We start from the raw sequence: 17,340 nt of genomic DNA on the forward strand, positions 1-17,340 counted from the left end.
AATTGAGATTCCTTAAATGCAATGCATTCAAATTTAAAAAATTAGCAATTTCGCTAATAGGAGTAGCAAATTACCATGAAGTTGAACTTCATGGTAATTTGTAAAAACTTTTTAAAAATGCACTTTTGTGCATTTTTCAAAGTTTCTTGTTGAGCACACACATGCCCTTAGGGCATGTGTGTGTGCAACATGTGCACAGATCAATTTCGGGGTGCAACAGGGTGTCATTTTGACACCCTTGCACCCTTGAAATTGCATGAGCAATTTGCGAGTACCTATTGGTACTCGCAAATTGATCATGCAATCTCCAATTCATTCCTATGGGCCTAGAGGCCCATAGGAATGAATGGGACAGCATTCCTTAATTTCGACTAGCAATTAAGGAATGTGTAGGAATCGCTATTTTTATAGCGATTCCTACATGCATAGACTTTTTAGTTACCTCTGGTTGTATGCCATATTATTCCGTTTGTTTCTGAATAGCTCGGCATTCACAAATTCCTCGGCCTCTTGGCACTGCTAATGGTCTCCTTTGCAACTGTAAATTTTAAGTAGTGAGTCAGAATATTGTAGCACAATGATTTGGCAACAAATTGTCTCCGGACCGTCAATGGCCTCTGTTGATATGTTCCATTCGTTTTGTTTTGTGGATAGTTTCAGTGCAGGCCGCTCCAAAGAGGGGAAGTAGGGGTTGTTCTTTCAACCTTCTGCTGAACTGGATGGTGTGAGAAAGTATTATGGGTTGTTCCCTATTAGTGATGAACTTCTTTGTGTGGTCAGGGTATCTGTACCATCTCTGAAATGTGACTCCCTAAAAAATTGGCGTCAGAAGGAGAAAACCTGGGGCACCAAGAAATTCAGAAGAGAAACTATGCTAGGCAGTAGAGTCTATGTTTTTCTTTTTGCCCCCTTGCCTAAATGTTCTTTCATAGTACTGAAGAAACATCTTTTTTAAAGCTTTACAGCATGTGTACTCGCAAACATTTTCCCAGGGGCCAAAAGATTTGGTTTGTGACTGAGGGCCGCATGGTGGAGGTAGGGCGGTGTGTGTAAGGCAGGTGTAGGGAAATCGAGAGTGTGAATTGTACTACGTGAAACCGGGAAATCTGGGATCGTTCCTGGCTTTTTCCACTTGAGCAAGTTGTGTGATCCTAGACAATTGTTTTATTTCACTTTGCTTCCTTTTTCTTCATTAATACATACAAGAGGCCCTCGATACGCAGCACAAAACAAATTGTGTTTGATTTAGTCAACTATAATGTTCTCCATGTATAATAGCAACTCAGGCCACCCAGAGGGTGCCCATAACAACTGACTTCCCTCTTAGTTCACTATTTGCCTTGTTGTTAGGGTGGGTGGGGTCATTAATATTTCAAAATTCATGTTTGAAACCTATCACTTGAAAGAAATTCTTCTCAGTGCACTCATATAATCTGCTGCACTAAGGTGAAACACTTCTTGTTAATGAAATACACTTTTTGAATTTTCAGGTGACTTTATCATATTTTTACATGTTTGTTGCAAGATGCCTAAAAATGAAGGATTTCTATGGGAAAGTGGATAAGGACACCTTAGTTACTTCTTTTCTTTAACTTCAGTTAACCTGTATATCAATACTTGCCTGTTTTTTTAACATTTCACTGAATGTTAGTGCTGAGTCAAATAATCAGCAGCACAGTGCTGACCAGCGGTTGAGTTGTAAAGGTCAGGAGGGCTGCAAGCGTCCCACCATACCTTGAGTATCACCTATCTCCATGTTCTGTGGCCTTGACACATGTCACTAAATAAGCAGTTGCTGTCTTTTCACAGTGCTTCATGGCAAACAGTGCCTTCAAAGAAATAGCTGTTGAAAGCTAGCAAGCAGTATATACCGGCAGGGCTTAAGTAGACCGGGTCCTGCTGGTGCTCAGCACTGTTAGTTCTAAAAAGCAGGTGCTGAGACAGGTCCCTGTTGGGCTCTCCATTTCTGCTCTCACCCTCAGAATGAAAAAAAAAGTCTTATCTCTGCAGCAGTGCCACCCTTTACTGCCTCTGATGTAACTTCAAAGTGACCCGTTATAGTTCTCTCACAGTCTCATCAATTCAGAACTGAGGCATTTTCAATATTCTATACATTGAATCTATAGTTGTTGTTTATTTATCATATGCAACTAACCACCACTGACAAAGTCAATAGTCCTGGCTTGTTGTAGGTGTAATGTTACTTGTTGTACTATAATATCTGGATGCAAAGACAGAAGCACCAAATCACCATTCGGGCAGCACACTATGCTAAGCACCGATTTTTAGCTTATGTGTATTAAAGCCACGGCCTAATTACTTCGACCACACCCCTTGGAGAGATCCCACAGTTTTGTCATCCCATTTAAAGTCTTGCATACAGGGATAGGGAAGAAAACTACTTTCCAGTAGATATAAAAGCAGGGGTGTAGCTTCGTCAGTAAGATTGAGGGGTGGGGGTGAACTTCAGATTTTCAGAAAATCAGCCTTGCATACAATGTTTCGATACATTATACAACTAGCAGGGTGCATGAGAGGGGTCTAACGGGCAATGGAAATGAAGAGGAATGCGTGTTGGTAGGAGTACCAAGAGAGAAAAAACAATATTTGGAAAAGTAACCAATATTTTGAGGACTTTCAAAACAGAGTGTGTGTGCATTTTTGTCTGTCTATAAAAATCCATGTGGAAATCCGGCCGACATTTCACAATACCTGGCTGAAAGCATCTGTACCCCACTATTCATCAGAAAATACATTTATTAGGGGGGTGTAACACCCCAAACACCCCCTCTGAAGCTACACCTCTGCATAAACGTCTTCACGTTCTGAAACATACAGAGTTGTGAAAATGGGACCAATGGACAAAAAGAAAACTGCTGATTTCCTATAGGATGAATCAGTGCAAAAATGTCTAACTCTCTATTTATAAAATTGAAAGAGGGCACACCTTTCCATTTCTACTTATTGTATATAATTAATCCCTGAACACTCCCATTTTATTCCAGTTTTAGTGTAATCCGCACCAATTCACAAAGGCATTCGTGAGTATGTGAAATAGTGCCACAGAAGTACTACTACAGATACTCATAAATGACCTTGTGAATTGTTTCCTTTATTTACTGTTTCAGCTCCAGAACCTCCCAGATTTTCTCCACTCACAAAGTGTTTGTGGATTGCTGTTTCCATCTAGGATTTCTTGCCCTAGCACCAACTTCATTTAACAAATTCTTGAATATTTATACCTGAGCCAGAAAGAACACTTTAATAGAGCAACAGCTTGTGAGTTATTACAGTATGTGCAGTCGAGAGCACACCCAACAAAGGGGACTTGTAGCTTCAGTAGCAATTGAAATCTTTACTAAAACAGTAAAGGCAACAGTGTTATCTGTTCAGTCGAGTGCCCTTAATCCACATGGTCGATTTACCACTGTGTGCATGCTTTTAAACTACGCTTTCATACATTTGTGCCTTTCTAGTGGCTCCAAAATAGAGTTTAGCTAAATTAAAATCTGCGTTATAAAGGTATTTACATCCAAAAACTGGCAAACCGGTGTTTAATTTGAGCTGGTGGTTCTGCTGTTCACTTGACTCAGCACAAACATCGTAAAAAGTGTTAAATAAATAGGCACACCTTTATTTAAAGGTTAATTGAAGTTAAGGAAAGGAAATAACTTGGTTTTCCTGCACCACTTAACTTCTGGAAGATCTTCATTTTTAAAAACATCTTGTAGCAAAAGCGTAAAACCATGATAGGTTGCTTCAAAATTCAAAAAGTGTATTTCATTAATATGCTGAACCATTTTACCTTAGTATATCATATATCAGTGCACTAAGAAGTATTTTTTTTAAAGTGATTGTTTTCAAATATGAATTTAGAAACATTAATTCAAAAAAGCGCCAATAGTGAACTAAAAGGCAAGTCAGTTGTTATGTAAACTCTTAGGGTGGCCGAGGTTCTTATTATACATGAACAACGTAAAATTCATTTACTCAAACACAGGAGAATATTTTGTCCAGCACACACTCTAAAGTCCTTTATTTCGAAGTCCTCTTATTATGAAGAAAAAGGAGGGAAAGTCAAATAAATCAATTGCCTAGGATCACACAATTTGGTAAAGTTGGGGAGCTGTTTGCTAGTTTCCCATAGTGCAATTCAGCACTACATGTATCATCTTTGCTTCCCCTAAACCCACTTTACCGGCCCATTCCTCCCCGGGACCATCATCCTGCTGGCATAAATCACATCACAGACCAAACTTGGTGGCCCTTGGGAAATTGTTTGTGAGAACCCATGAGATAGAGGATTGCCACGAGGTAGGCTTATATCCTGTTAATTCACAGGATAAAATATTCAGTTGCACTCAGCATATTGTGATTTGCAGGCACATATTTATACACTGGAAAAGTAAAACTACAATTCCAGCATGATTAGTGAAGTAATCTGTGGAACGAGGTTTCACCGAAAGCTACTCCAAGGACGAACAAACTTGAGTTTTTTCTGCTTTAAAGCTAGCTTGAATCAAAAAGATTTAAATTATGTGCCATTGTTTATAAGAAACAGTGTAGAGAATAAAGACATTCAGTGAGTGCTGTCTAAAGTATTCTGTTTCAATTATTCGTTTCTGTATTAAATAGAAATAATTAGGATCTGCATTTTTCCACATTCAATTATGCAGATTTCCTGAATTTGCCTGTAGATTGTAACTTTTTCCGCCAATCTAGGCAATACTTTCTGTAGATATTTGGAAATTTGCTTACAAATTCGGACTGTCTCTAGTTTGGTAACATTCTACATGATGGATAAGGTTTAAAGACCTCACCCCGTATATACTGAGATATATCCCCTTAGAAAAAAGATACTATGCAACATTGCGTGCATTTCTGTACCGATTTTTTGCTATTTGTGCTGTCTTGCAGCACCTTTGATATCTGGATGCCCTTTATGGTTCGGGTGATGCTTGTTCACTGGAGTCGTGGTGATCTATTAAAATTGAATTTGTCTGTGTTGAATATTGTTCCGATGGTGTGTCATATTTGAAAGTGGGAAGCAAATTTTGAGCATTCTTTCGCATAACAGAATTGGCACATGGTTGAAATATGTACAACAATGAAAGCTAAGGGCCTCTAGGCTCGACAATCTCGTGATCTGATTCACAATAGGTTTAACAATACGGGTGCATTTGATAAAATGATTACCATAACTGTGCTAATCAGTAGGGTATGAATTCTGTTTTTCCGCCATCTGAACCTCATGATTGTGTAGTACTAAGGAAAATCTTTGGTAATGCTAATGGACGTTCTATAAGGTTAGGCAACCAGACTCATCTCAATATAGAAATAGATGTTGTTTTGCACATTAACTCTTGGGTCTAAACTGGGCTACATTGCTATAAAAAAGATTACTATTTAATTACATAAAAACTTTAGCAGAGAGTAGAAATGCTCTCAGGAAAGAAAACTGAGTACCAGCGGCCCCTATTCTCTTTGAGATTTGACGTTAATTAGGCTAAAGAAAATGGGAGCATTGGATATAATGAAAGCATCAGCTAAGATAGGCACCTGTCAGCAGACTCTTGTTTTATGTCCAGAGTGCTAAAAGGGGGACATAGGTAAAGCCCTGAAAGGCTCTCTAATGTTTCGAGACACGGAAAAGCTACAAAAAGTAAGGTATAGATGGCGCAAGGGAGACGAGAATAGGTGGGCGTAGGAAGTGCTGCAAGAAGGAAGTGAAGATGAGTAAAGAGGGAAGGGGAGATGCCAAGAGGGTGAATGAATGAGTGAAAGAGAGCACTAGGAGAGGTTAGAGGGTAGCCAGTTTTTTTTTTTATTCCAGGGGGCTTCCCTCTACGCCATGCACTGGCTACTGATTGTCATACGCCACTCACTAAGGAGACACTGATTTATAAAGGTAAAGTTGGTTGTAAATGTACGCTTATGAATAAATTGACCTGTTCTATGCCAGGGAACTGGCAGGTGTGTATGAATTTATGACTATGGATTTCTCCACCACAAACACTGAGAAATTAGCACTTGCAAATTCTGGGAAGTGGCAGGAAATTATGCCTTCAAGCTGTGGTTTGGTTTGTTTTGGCATTGTAGGCACATGATTGTTTGTGAGAATTCCAAAATTAATCTCTCTCGACCTGCCACTCTTTACAAGTTTACAGCAAAAGGGTGGATTAACTCAAGTTCCAGGGTTGGAAAGAGAGAGGATCACCCTAACATTTGGTTGAGCGGAGAAATTTGTTTGCACAGAGGGTTTCGTTTTTCCCCTCTGTAGCCTGCTCCGGTATGAACAACTCTGTCCAGGTTAGAATAGGAACCCTTGTGAATAGTCATTGGACATCCCCAGAAGAGCACCTGGAAAACTGTACCTGGTGAATCTTTTTAGGTGTACTTCTAGGAATATTCATGAATCTCAAAATGTAGTAAATCTGCATTTAGACGTAAACCCACAGCTACTGGTTCAAGTGTGCTACTTTTTGTGCACAATATCTTGCCTCTTAAATAATGATAACATTGTTTGCCAGTTAAATGGGGTAGTGGCCACATTTGATCACCCTGAGTTATGAAAAGCAGAGTCAGTCATTCTGGCACTCAATACATGTCTGGGCTTGAAGCTGTGAGCCATCAGGTTATTTGAAATACATAAAGTGAGGTCAAATGTACAGGGCTCCCTCCTATCTTTGCCCTCTTCTCCACCGTATATGCCAAATCCTTTCTACGTTGACGTGTTAGACAATAGTTCCCAACCCTTCCGTTGACATAACCCAATGTTCCTTTATTGCCTCAAGTCAAACAGTGTACAGCATCCCAGATATTTTAACATCACAAAAAAAGCTCTGACATACAATTAGCAGCTGGCAGCCCAGGTTTCTTCCAGCTTTCTACTGACCTATTCGCCACATGCCTCTCCCCAAGTCCCACCCCTTGGACATGCAAACACTCTCCCAAGATACACCTTTGCCGAAACACACTGCCCTTTTCAACTGGTCTGTACCCATGTGTAAAACTATAATTCTCCACTCCCTCATCTCTACCACCCAGTTGACATAGGTGTAAGTCACCGAACGTCTCCCAATTCAAAATGGAACATCGTCACCATCTTGATTGACACCCATCTCTATTGGCCAATTGAACCCGCTGTTCAAAGCGCAGTGCAGCTGACACGGCTTCCAGAAATAGACCCACTACAGCAACTGAGACCACTAAAATACAAACTACTGCAGACGTGGCCACCTCAAACACATCAAAGGAATCATTTATAAAGTCATGCAACACCACAAATCAAGTATCTTGAATATAACACAATTTGCAAGGCAGAGCCTACAGAAAAAATAATTATACTGAAGAATGGAGACAAAACATGGCTTCCAGAACACACTAAACACAGAACTGCCGGGACACAATACTGCATAAAATATCACCAGAAATGACCACAACCCTGCTAATACTGTCTCCGGAAATAAACACAATACCACAGATAAAGTCTCTAGAAATGGACACAATCGTGCTGAGGGCGTCAAGAAATAAGCAACCAACTTCAAAGAACAGTTCCAGAAAAGGCCACAGTCTTGCAGATGAAGGAGCCAGGAATAGACACAATCCTACATGTGAAGCCTCCAGAAAAGGACAGACTTCTGCAGACGATGCTCTGGAAATAGACGCAAGTCTGTAGACTGTGGGGGACCAGGCAGGAGGACACAGCTATCCTATCGGGCCTGTAGAAACATCCCTTTTTGGAAGGGGTATCTGACTCTCCTTTAACCTTTACCCTTGCCCTCAGTTTTCATTCATTTACTCTCTTGTTCCTTCCTCTGCTCTTCTTTTCTCACTCAGTGCTTAGAAGAAAGCTTCTGCTGGCACAGCACTGTTGCCTCTGCCCTCTCATCCTGCCTACATTTCACGCTCTCGACTTAGCATTTAAAAGAGGCACAGGTGTGGCATGAGCATTTTACAAGTAACAAGCAGTGGCTTCCCAAATGTAAACATGATATTTATGACATGACTTCGAACTTGGACACAATAGTTCACATGAGGCCTCCAGACCAAGTCACAATACTCGAAGTAAGGCCTCCAAAATACTCAGGCTGAGACTTTCAGAACAGGCCACTGTACTTCATATAAGGCCCTCTAAGTGGCCTCAGTACTCTAGGCGCGAAACCTTCCAAACTGAACAGAATATTTGGCACGTGTCTTCAAGAAGGGACACTCTGAGCTAAGTGTGGCCCTCAGAGCTTGCCAAAACACTCAGAATGAGACCTATCTGGTGACGTCTCTATTTATGCTTGCACTTGAATGTAAGTGTCGCGCAATATATGTAAAGCTATTTTTTTTAATTCTCATTTTATGTTAAGCGCTCTAATACCTTCGGGTCCATCTAGCTCTATGTAAGACCAATAAATATGGCTCGCAGCGCCCTTTTCTGTTGGCTTTACCTCTTCGCATGTGCTACAAAATTCATCTTGCTTTCCCTACCAAACTGGAGAGGGGCAAGTGAGGATGGAGGGGGCAAGATGAATGTTGAAGCACATTGGAAGAGGTAAAACCAATAGAAAAGGAACAGGGCGCTGCGAGCATCACTAGTCTCGAGCATTATCCACTCAGTCTTGGGGTCCGAGACCCCCAACTACAAAACTGCACGCGGTGCTGTTTCCTGGATACACATATTTACACCATGTTCTGTTTCCAAGGAACTATTTGAAATAAATGGTTGTTTGTAAGTGCACTAAATGGGATTATAATAACCCGAAGCTGCATGATTACACCCCTGGCAGAACTGAGCCAGCAGGCATCGGCCTCTAGGAGCTGGAAGATGTGATGTTTATATATTGCTGATAGGTGCCCGTCGCTATGGTATAGGTAGTAGCCTCACATAACTTATGGTATATTGATCTATCCCTCCAGTATCCCTCGCAATCCAAATAACTGACTTTAATCCACCACTCAAATTACTTTCATATTTCACTATACTAATTCACCACTAATCCTTATGGGTTCCGGAGTAGCGTACTAGTCGCCAAAAAGTGCTTCAACACTGCTATATAAATGCAAACCTTTTTCCCTCTTCTATCCCTCCGCAATCCTTCTGAATCCAACTAACTGACTAACATATCCACCACTCAAATTTATTTCATGTTTCACCATACTAATTCAACACTAATCCTTTATGGGTTCTGGGGGTAGCGTGCTACTCGCCAGAAAGCGCTTTGATGCCTCGTCAGGGGTTTTAAGCGCTATACAAATGCAATTACAATGCAATGCAATACAATGATGAGACGCAGTCTCTGGGCCTTTCAGACCCTGAGCTGACGCTATCTCACTACTGTGAAGGCCGCGCCTACTACCGCAGAGCTACGTGTTACTCACTCTCTTAGTGGCATCGAAGTGTGCCTTTTGAAGGGCTCCCCAATCCGTACTACGAACAGGGCGGTCCACCCCCGCCTGACCAGTTTGCCGAATCTGTTAATAGAAATAGACGAAGCCCTGGTGCTTCTCTGCTCCTCACCACGGGAGCCGAACTCCAGGGCTCTCGTGATTAGAAGGGAATTTGACACGAGCAACGTCCGAAAATAACCACCCAGCAGAGTCTGGGGACTGATAAGATATACCAAATTAGTCCGAGAATAATAATAATAATAATAATGTATGTGTCTTTTCTCTCCCTCGCCCACAATAGGCGGTGTTTTTCACTCAAGGTTGAGCCCTTTTACTATTGTCACCTGCTGTAAACATTTGTCTCACATTTCAACGCCTCGATGCAATTCATCTTTGAGTGTGCGCTGTGTAAAGCGTGTACTTTGTGACTTGGAACTCTTCTTTTAACTAATTAATGGTACACGAATGCTACCTGTCCCTAGTTAGTTTGTAACAGTCGCACATAAATAAACAGAACAGCTCTTGCCACGCGTCTCTATCCCCCATCCCCCCCTCCAATGCCACCCCTGCCTAGAGGGCCCCCAGTGAGCCCTGGAGGCACCTGGTGCCCCGCTGGCACGAGACCAAAGCAGCATAACCTGCCTCTCTCTACCAGTGTGCTGCTGCTGTACCTGGGTCGCCACTGTGATACCGCGAGGCTCTTCGTGACCGCAAATATTGCAAAGTCTCTTCTGTGGTTAGATCCCTCCCTGCCCACAATTGGTAGGGCCACGTTTTCGTCCTTAATCCTGCAGGCTTTACCTCAAATCCCAGTCTTCAAAAAATAATATGCCGATCGGTGACCAGGGCATCTGAACTTGCAACAAACATCATGATGCAGTCACAGGTTACTACCAGAACCCGCACCTCCAATCACTTGCAGACTGTATCCTTGCCTTTGACCCTGTACAGTGCTCCGCTGCCTCCTGGCTAGGTTTGGGCTACACAAATGACACACGCATACATACATGCGTACATACATATACAGTGTTCACCAGCAGGTCCCGGTACACGGCATCTCTAAAGGGAATGTCCTGTACAACCATGGGTGGTGGACACACCAGCATCATTGCAACTAACATTAGGCGTAAGGCAGATCTATTGGAGAAGTGCAGGCTTTGCATACTTTCTAAGTTGCAAGCGGCCTAAATATTACAGCTTGCACCCCCTCTTTACCATCCCCAAGATTCACACATTGAACGTCAATCCTCTAAGGGATCCACTTCTATTCTCTTGCTTTTTCTCATTCCCCAGCTCTGCTATGATGGGCATTCCAGTTCACCTGTTACACATAGGACCTAATTTAGTTCTTGACAGACGGGTTGCTCCGTCACCACGGTGACGGATATCCCGTTCGCCGAAATATAAATCCCATAGGATATCATGAGATTTATATTTCGGCGGACAGGATACCTGTTAGCGTTGTGATGGAGTAACATGTCCACTGGTCCCTAATTCCGGTCCATAGTTTCTTCTTCATCCAGTTGGCAGCATATGGGCTTTTGGACATCTGCAGAACTTCTACCAAGAACACAGCAGTCAATTTCAGCTGTAGCCCAACTCGATGCGTTGTTCCAATGCTGTCTGCTCTTATTTGCATTTCATCAGGAGAATTTAGCATGTCGTTTCAGATATCCACAAACCCATATGAGATGCCACGCATTCAGCCAGTAGAACCACTTGTAACTGGTCAGCTGGAATTATCAACAAGGTGGACCCCATTCCGAGCCCCATTACTTCAGTAGCACACTTTGCCTTTCCGGAACATATGATGGCATTCATTCTGCCTCAGTTCAAACATGTTAACAAGCCTCACTCTGGCAGAAGCAAAGGCCTTCCCCATGGTACGGCCCGTGTCCCTGAAACACTCTGACTCTAGGCTAACACTGAAATGATACAACTGAAGTAAAAACTTATGTTGGGTCTTCCCAAAACAGAGGCAAGCACAAACACGAGAATCCAGGTTTGGTGGAAGGTATGCTTCGTGAAGCATTTATTAAAATGGTCAGTAGAGATTGGCTAAGACAGCTGCACGGCGGCAGTTTCAGGCATCAGCACCAATACACAGGGCTGAGAAATCCCTGAGAATTTGATCACTCGTACCACTAAGCGGCAGGAGGCATCGTGAGTCCAGAATTAGAGTTCTAGCACACTTTTCCTGGGTACATGATGGGGTGGCTCAGTATTGTTAACATTCATTTCGCAAAAAGTAGTCCAGAGTTTGGATGGAAGGCAAGCTTTGCATTAGCCCAATGGAAGGAAACATTACTTGGCAGAGCCAGCAGGCTCAGATATTAGTAGGGGACCAACAAGCACCGCAGCATGTGTAGAAAACACAAAGAGCTTCTGCAGCAAGCAAGGCTTAGGCACGGGACGGGGTGACTAGGCAACCCTGGGAATCATGTGAGACTTGATAGATCTGGCCAACTGGTCTACTGGTGAAGTGGTTGTCTGTGAACTGGCGTGTACACAGAGAAGTCTTTGAAAATGTCCACCTTTCTTTTGCCTTCTATGTTTTGCAGTTGACCCAGAATACCCCGTCCCTGTTGTGTTGATTTATGTGCCTTGGTCCCCAAATGTCCTTTTGGAATTCTTTCCAGTTCTATGTATTTTCCCCAGTGATTTCGACCAATTGTAAGGTTCAGTTGCAAAGTCTCCTGGTACATGCCATTATAAAACCAGTTCATTCCAGTAGACATCCAGTCCAGTCCAGTTCATATCAAGGTAATCTCCACTTCTTTCTCCAGATTGTTTTATTAGAAGGTAACCAACAATAGCAGGCAGCACACCTTTGTCTAGTGGCTAGTTGCTGTAAAGCTCACTATGGATAGATGTGAGATACCGTGGCCCATCTTGTTCCTGACAGCAGCATACTGTTTCTTTAATAGGCATAGGTTGGGTATGCTTTTGTGAGCAGCAAATGTTTGATATTAATAAGCACACGGTAAGACGGTGACTGACATTTTCTTAAACACAAACAACAGTTCTAGTTCTTCCACCAAAGTTCCTTAATTCAAAATAGGAATAAATACCTTCGGTAGAACTGATCCCTATTCCAAATGTATGCATTGTTTTAGCTATCGTTACCTTCGTCGTCATCATCATCATCATCATCATCATCATCATCATCATCATCATCATCGTCGTCATCATCGTCATCGTCTTCATCATCATCTTCAAGTTTCTTTACAATTTTGTCGTCATCGTCGTCGTCGTCATCATCGTCGTCGTCGTCATCATCATCATCGTTGTCGTCATCGTCGTCATTGTCATCATCATCATCTTTGTCATCATCGTCGTCATCATCGTCATCATCATCGTCATCATCATCGTCATCATCGTTATCATCGTCATCATCGTCGTCATCATCATCATCTTTATCGTCGTCATCATCATCTTTATCGTCATCATCGTCGTCATCATCGTCATCATCATCATCTTTGTCATCATCATCATCATCGTCGTCGTCGTCATCTTTGTTATCATCATCATCATCATCATCGTCATCATCGTCGTCATCATCATCATCATCATTGTCGTCATCATCGTCGTCATCATCATCGTCATCATCATCATCGTCATCATTATCGTCATCATCATCATCTTTGTCATCATCATCATCATCTTTATCATCATCGTCATCATCATCATCTTTATCGTCGTTATCATCGTCATCATCGTCATCATCATCGTCATCATCGTCATCATCGTCATTATCATCATCGTTGTCATCATCATCATCATCTCCATCTTTGTCTTCGTGGCCCTCCTCATTATCATCATCATCATCATCATCATGTGCTTCTGTAGCCTGTCCTTGAACTTGAGGGATTAAGTTCACTTGAAGCGAACAGACGAATGTGAGAAGTAAGCAAATCAGCCACACTTTCTGGGACGCCATCCTGGATAAATGATGCGCGGACTGCCCGCGTCCCTTCACCAAGTGAAACTTGTGTTGCTCCAAATAATACTGTTCAGCACAATCACTCCAAAGCCCAGAAACAGTGAAGACAAATCCTGGAGGTAAGGTCTAGCTAGATCCAGCAGAATACACCAGTTGTAAGAAGCATAAGTCTCTTGCCCCTCCGTCCAGCGTTCTTGACAGGAAAATATCCAGCAGCGAGGAGCACCCGGCAGAGCGGGAGACAGAGTTGTCCGAGACAGACAAAAGTGAGGAATGAAAGAGCCCTCCGAACGGCAGACCCATGCACGGAACTGTCTATGATTGACGGTGCCAGCTGGAACGAGAGAGCCCGTCCCTCCCAGCCAATGGCTGACTGGGTGGGAGTTTTTCCAACTTTTCCAGATCTCCAAATTAGAAAGCAGTGATGACACGCGCCCCTGCATGCCCATATTTGAGTCCCCCTCCGTGTGACAGGTTATCGGAGGCAGCGCTCGGAGACGGTAATAGTAGGCATGCCAGCTCTCTATTGGGTCACTATATTTAGGCCCTGTCGGTCCCGGTGCAGGACCCTGCATTGTAACGAGAGAAAGAGCAAGTTAGCGAGTGCATCCACAGCCCCTCGCCCCCAGTCTGCCCCTGTGCACTTAACTCGTCTCAAAGATGTGCCACCAGGCAAGTGGCCTGAATGTACAACGGGAGGGAGGTGTGGCCTAGCGGCCAGAGCTGCCGCCTTTGCAATTAGGAAACCTGACGCAGTACGGCAGTGTTGAATAAATGCAGCCGGTCGTTGTTGATTGATTCTGGTAGAAAGCGATTACCTGGAAAAAATATTTAATTTAACAAGAGCGGAGGGATGACGCACCTCGAAAGGACGTAATCAATAGTTGCCAGGCCACACGGCCCGGAGTCCAGAGAGGCCTCCCCTGGGACTGTAGTATGCGAATAAGGTGGTATTGGGTTCAAATATTATCTCAGACCTCTCATACACGGGGATCATAGAGTGCTGAGAGACCTCTTCCCGTGACAAGGCACTGGCAGCGAGTAGTGAACGCAGGGATCAGAGAGTGCCGACAGACCGCTACCTGGGAGAGTGCAGAGGAGGCAGGGGTCATAGAGTGCTGAGAGACCTCTTCCCGTGGCAGCGAGTAGTGAACGCAGGGATCAGAGAGTGCCGACAGACCACTACCTGGGAGAGTGCAGAGGAGGCAAGGAGCATAGAGTGCTGAGAGACCTCTACATCAAGGAGAGCAGAGGAGGCAAGGAGCATAGAGTGCTGAGAGACCTCTACATCAAGGAGAGCAGCAGAAGCAGGGATCATAGAGGGCTGAGAGACCTCTACCTCAAGGAGAGCAGCAGAAGCAGGGATCATAGAGTGCTGAGAGTCCTCTACCTCAAGGAGAGCAGCAGAAGCAGGGATCATAGAGGGCTGAGAGACCTCTACCTCAAGGAGAGCAGAGGAGGCAGGGATCATAGAGTGCTGAGAGACCTCTACCTCAAGGAGAGCAGCAGAAGCAGGGATCATAGAGGGCTGAGAGACCTCTACCTCAAGGAGAGCAGAGGAGGCAAGGAGCATAGAGGGCTGAGAGACCTCTACCTCAAGGAGAGCAGAGGAGGCAGGGATCATAGAGTGCTGAGAGACCTCTACCTCAAGGAGAGCAGAGGAGGCAGGGATCATAGAGTGCTGACAGACCTCTACCTCAAGGAGAGCAGAGGAGGCAGGGATCATAGAGTGCTGAGAGTCCTCTACCTCAAGGAGAGCAGAGGAGGCAGGGATCATAGAGTGCTGAGAGACCTCTACCTCAAGGAGAGCAGCAGAAGCAGGGATCATAGAGGGCTGAGAGACCTCTACCTCAAGGAGAGCAGAGGAGGCAAGGAGCATAGAGGGCTGAGAGACCTCTACCTCAAGGAGAGCAGAGGAGGCAGGGATCATAGAGTGCTGAGAGTCCTCTACCTCAAGGAGAGCAGCAGAAGCAGGGATCATAGAGGGCTGAGAGACCTCTACCTCAAGGAGAGCAGCAGAAGCAGGGATCATAGAGGGCTGAGAGACCTCTACCTCAAGGAGAGCAGAGGAGGCAGGGATCATAGAGTGCTGAGAGACTTCTACATCAAGAAGAGCAGAGGCGGCAGGGATCATAGAGAGCTGAGAGACCTCTACCTCAAGGAGAGCAGAGGAGGCAAGGAGCATAGAGGGCTGAGAGACCTCTACATCAAGGAGAGCAGAGGCGGCAGGGATCATAGAGGGCTGAGAGACTTCTACATCAAGGAGAGCAGAGGAGGCAAGGAGCATAGAGGGCTGAGAGACCTCTACATCAAGGAGAGCAGCAGAAGCAGGGATCATAGAGGGCTGAGAGACCTCTACCTCAAGGAGAGCAGAGGAGGCAAGGAGCATAGAGGGCTGAGAGACTTCTACATCAAGAAGAGCAGAGGCGGCAGGGATCATAGAGAGCTGAGAGACCTCTACCTCAAGGAGAGCAGAGGCGACAGGGATCATAGAGGGCTGAGAGACCTCTACCTCAAGGAGAGCAGAGGCGACAGGGATCATAGAGAGCTGAGAGACTTCTACATCAAGAAGAGCAGAGGAGGCAGGGATCATAGAGAGCTGAGACATCTCTACTTCAAGGAGAGCAGAGGAGGCAGGGATCATAGAGAGCTGAGAGACCTCTACTTCAAGGAGAGCAGATGAGGCAGGGATCATAGAGAGCTGAGACATCTCTACCTCAAGGAGAGCAGAGGCGGCAGGGATCATAGAGGGCTGAGAGACTTCTACATCAAGAAGAGCAGAGGAGGCAGGGATCATAGAGAGCTGAGACATCTCTACTTCAAGGAGAGCAGAGGAGGCAGGGATCATAGAGAGCTGAGAGACCTCTACTTCAAGGAGAGCAGATGAGGCAGGGATCATAGAGAGCTGAGACATCTCTACTTCAAGGAGAGCAGAGGAGGCGGGGATCATAGAGTGCTGAGAGACCTCTACTTCAAGGAGAGCAGATGAGGCAGGGATCATAGAGTGCTGAGAGTCCTCTACTTCAAGGAGAGCAGATGAGGCAGGGATCATAGAGTGCTGAGAGACCTCTACTTCAAGGAGAGCAGATGAGGCAGGGATCATAGAGAGCTGAGACATCTCTACTTCAAGGAGAGCAGAGGAGGCGGGGATCATAGAGTGCTGAGAGACTACTACCTCAAGGAGAGCAGAGGCGGCAGGGATCATAGAGGGCTGAGAGACTTCTACATCAAGAAGAGCAGAGGAGGCAGGGATCATAGAGAGCTGAGACATCTCTACTTCAAGGAGAGCAGAGGAGGCAGGGATCATAGAGAGCTGAGAGACCTCTACTTCAAGGAGAGCAGATGAGGCAGGGATCATAGAGAGCTGAGACATCTCTACTTCAAGGAGAGCAGAGGAGGCGGGGATCATAGAGTGCTGAGAGACCTCTACTTCAAGGAGAGCAGATGAGGCAGGGATCATAGAGTACTGAGAGTCCTCTACTTCAAGGAGAGCAGATGAGGCAGGGATCATAGAGTGCTGAGAGACCTCTACTTCAAGGAGAGCAGATGAGGCAGGGATCATAGAGTGCTGAGAGTCCTCTACTTCAAGGAGAGCAGATGAGGCAGGGATCATAGAGTGCTGAGAGACCTCTACTTCAAGGAGAGCAGATGAGGCAGGGATCATAGAGAGCTGAGACATCTCTACTTCAAGGAGAGCAGATGAGGCAGGGATCATAGAGTGCTGAGAGTCCTCTACTTCAAGGAGAGCAGATGAGGCAGGGATCATAGAGTGCTGAGAGACCTCTACTTCAAGGAGAGCAGATGAGGCAGGGATCATAGAGTGCTGAGAGTCCTCTACTTCAAGGAGAGCAGATGAGGCAGGGATCATAGAGTGCTGAGAGACCTCTACTTCAAGGAGAGCAGATGAGGCAGGGATCATAGAGAGCTGAGACATCTCTACTTCAAGGAGAGCAGAGGAGGCGGGGATCATAGAGTGCTGAGAGACTACTACCTCGAGGAAGGCAGCGGAAGCAGGGATC

General features: G+C 44.7%; 1 protein-coding gene across 1 annotated transcript in view; it reads right to left on the reverse strand.

Moving 5' to 3' along the window:
• Nucleotides 1–13,602, reverse strand: part of LOC144770558 (uncharacterized) — a 129,459-nt gene extending 115,857 nt beyond the window's left edge. The window contains exon 1 of the mRNA XM_078655170.1: nucleotides 12,505–13,602. Coding sequence (XP_078511296.1) covers nucleotides 12,505–13,318 — 814 coding nt within the window. The 5' untranslated portion in view covers nucleotides 13,319–13,602. The remainder of the gene's footprint in view (nucleotides 1–12,504) is intronic.
• Between the last annotated feature and the right edge of the window lie 3,738 nt (nucleotides 13,603–17,340).

This window comes from Lissotriton helveticus, chromosome 7, assembly GCF_964261635.1.
Source record: "Lissotriton helveticus chromosome 7, aLisHel1.1, whole genome shotgun sequence".
Classification (NCBI taxonomy): domain Eukaryota; kingdom Metazoa; phylum Chordata; class Amphibia; order Caudata; family Salamandridae; genus Lissotriton; species Lissotriton helveticus.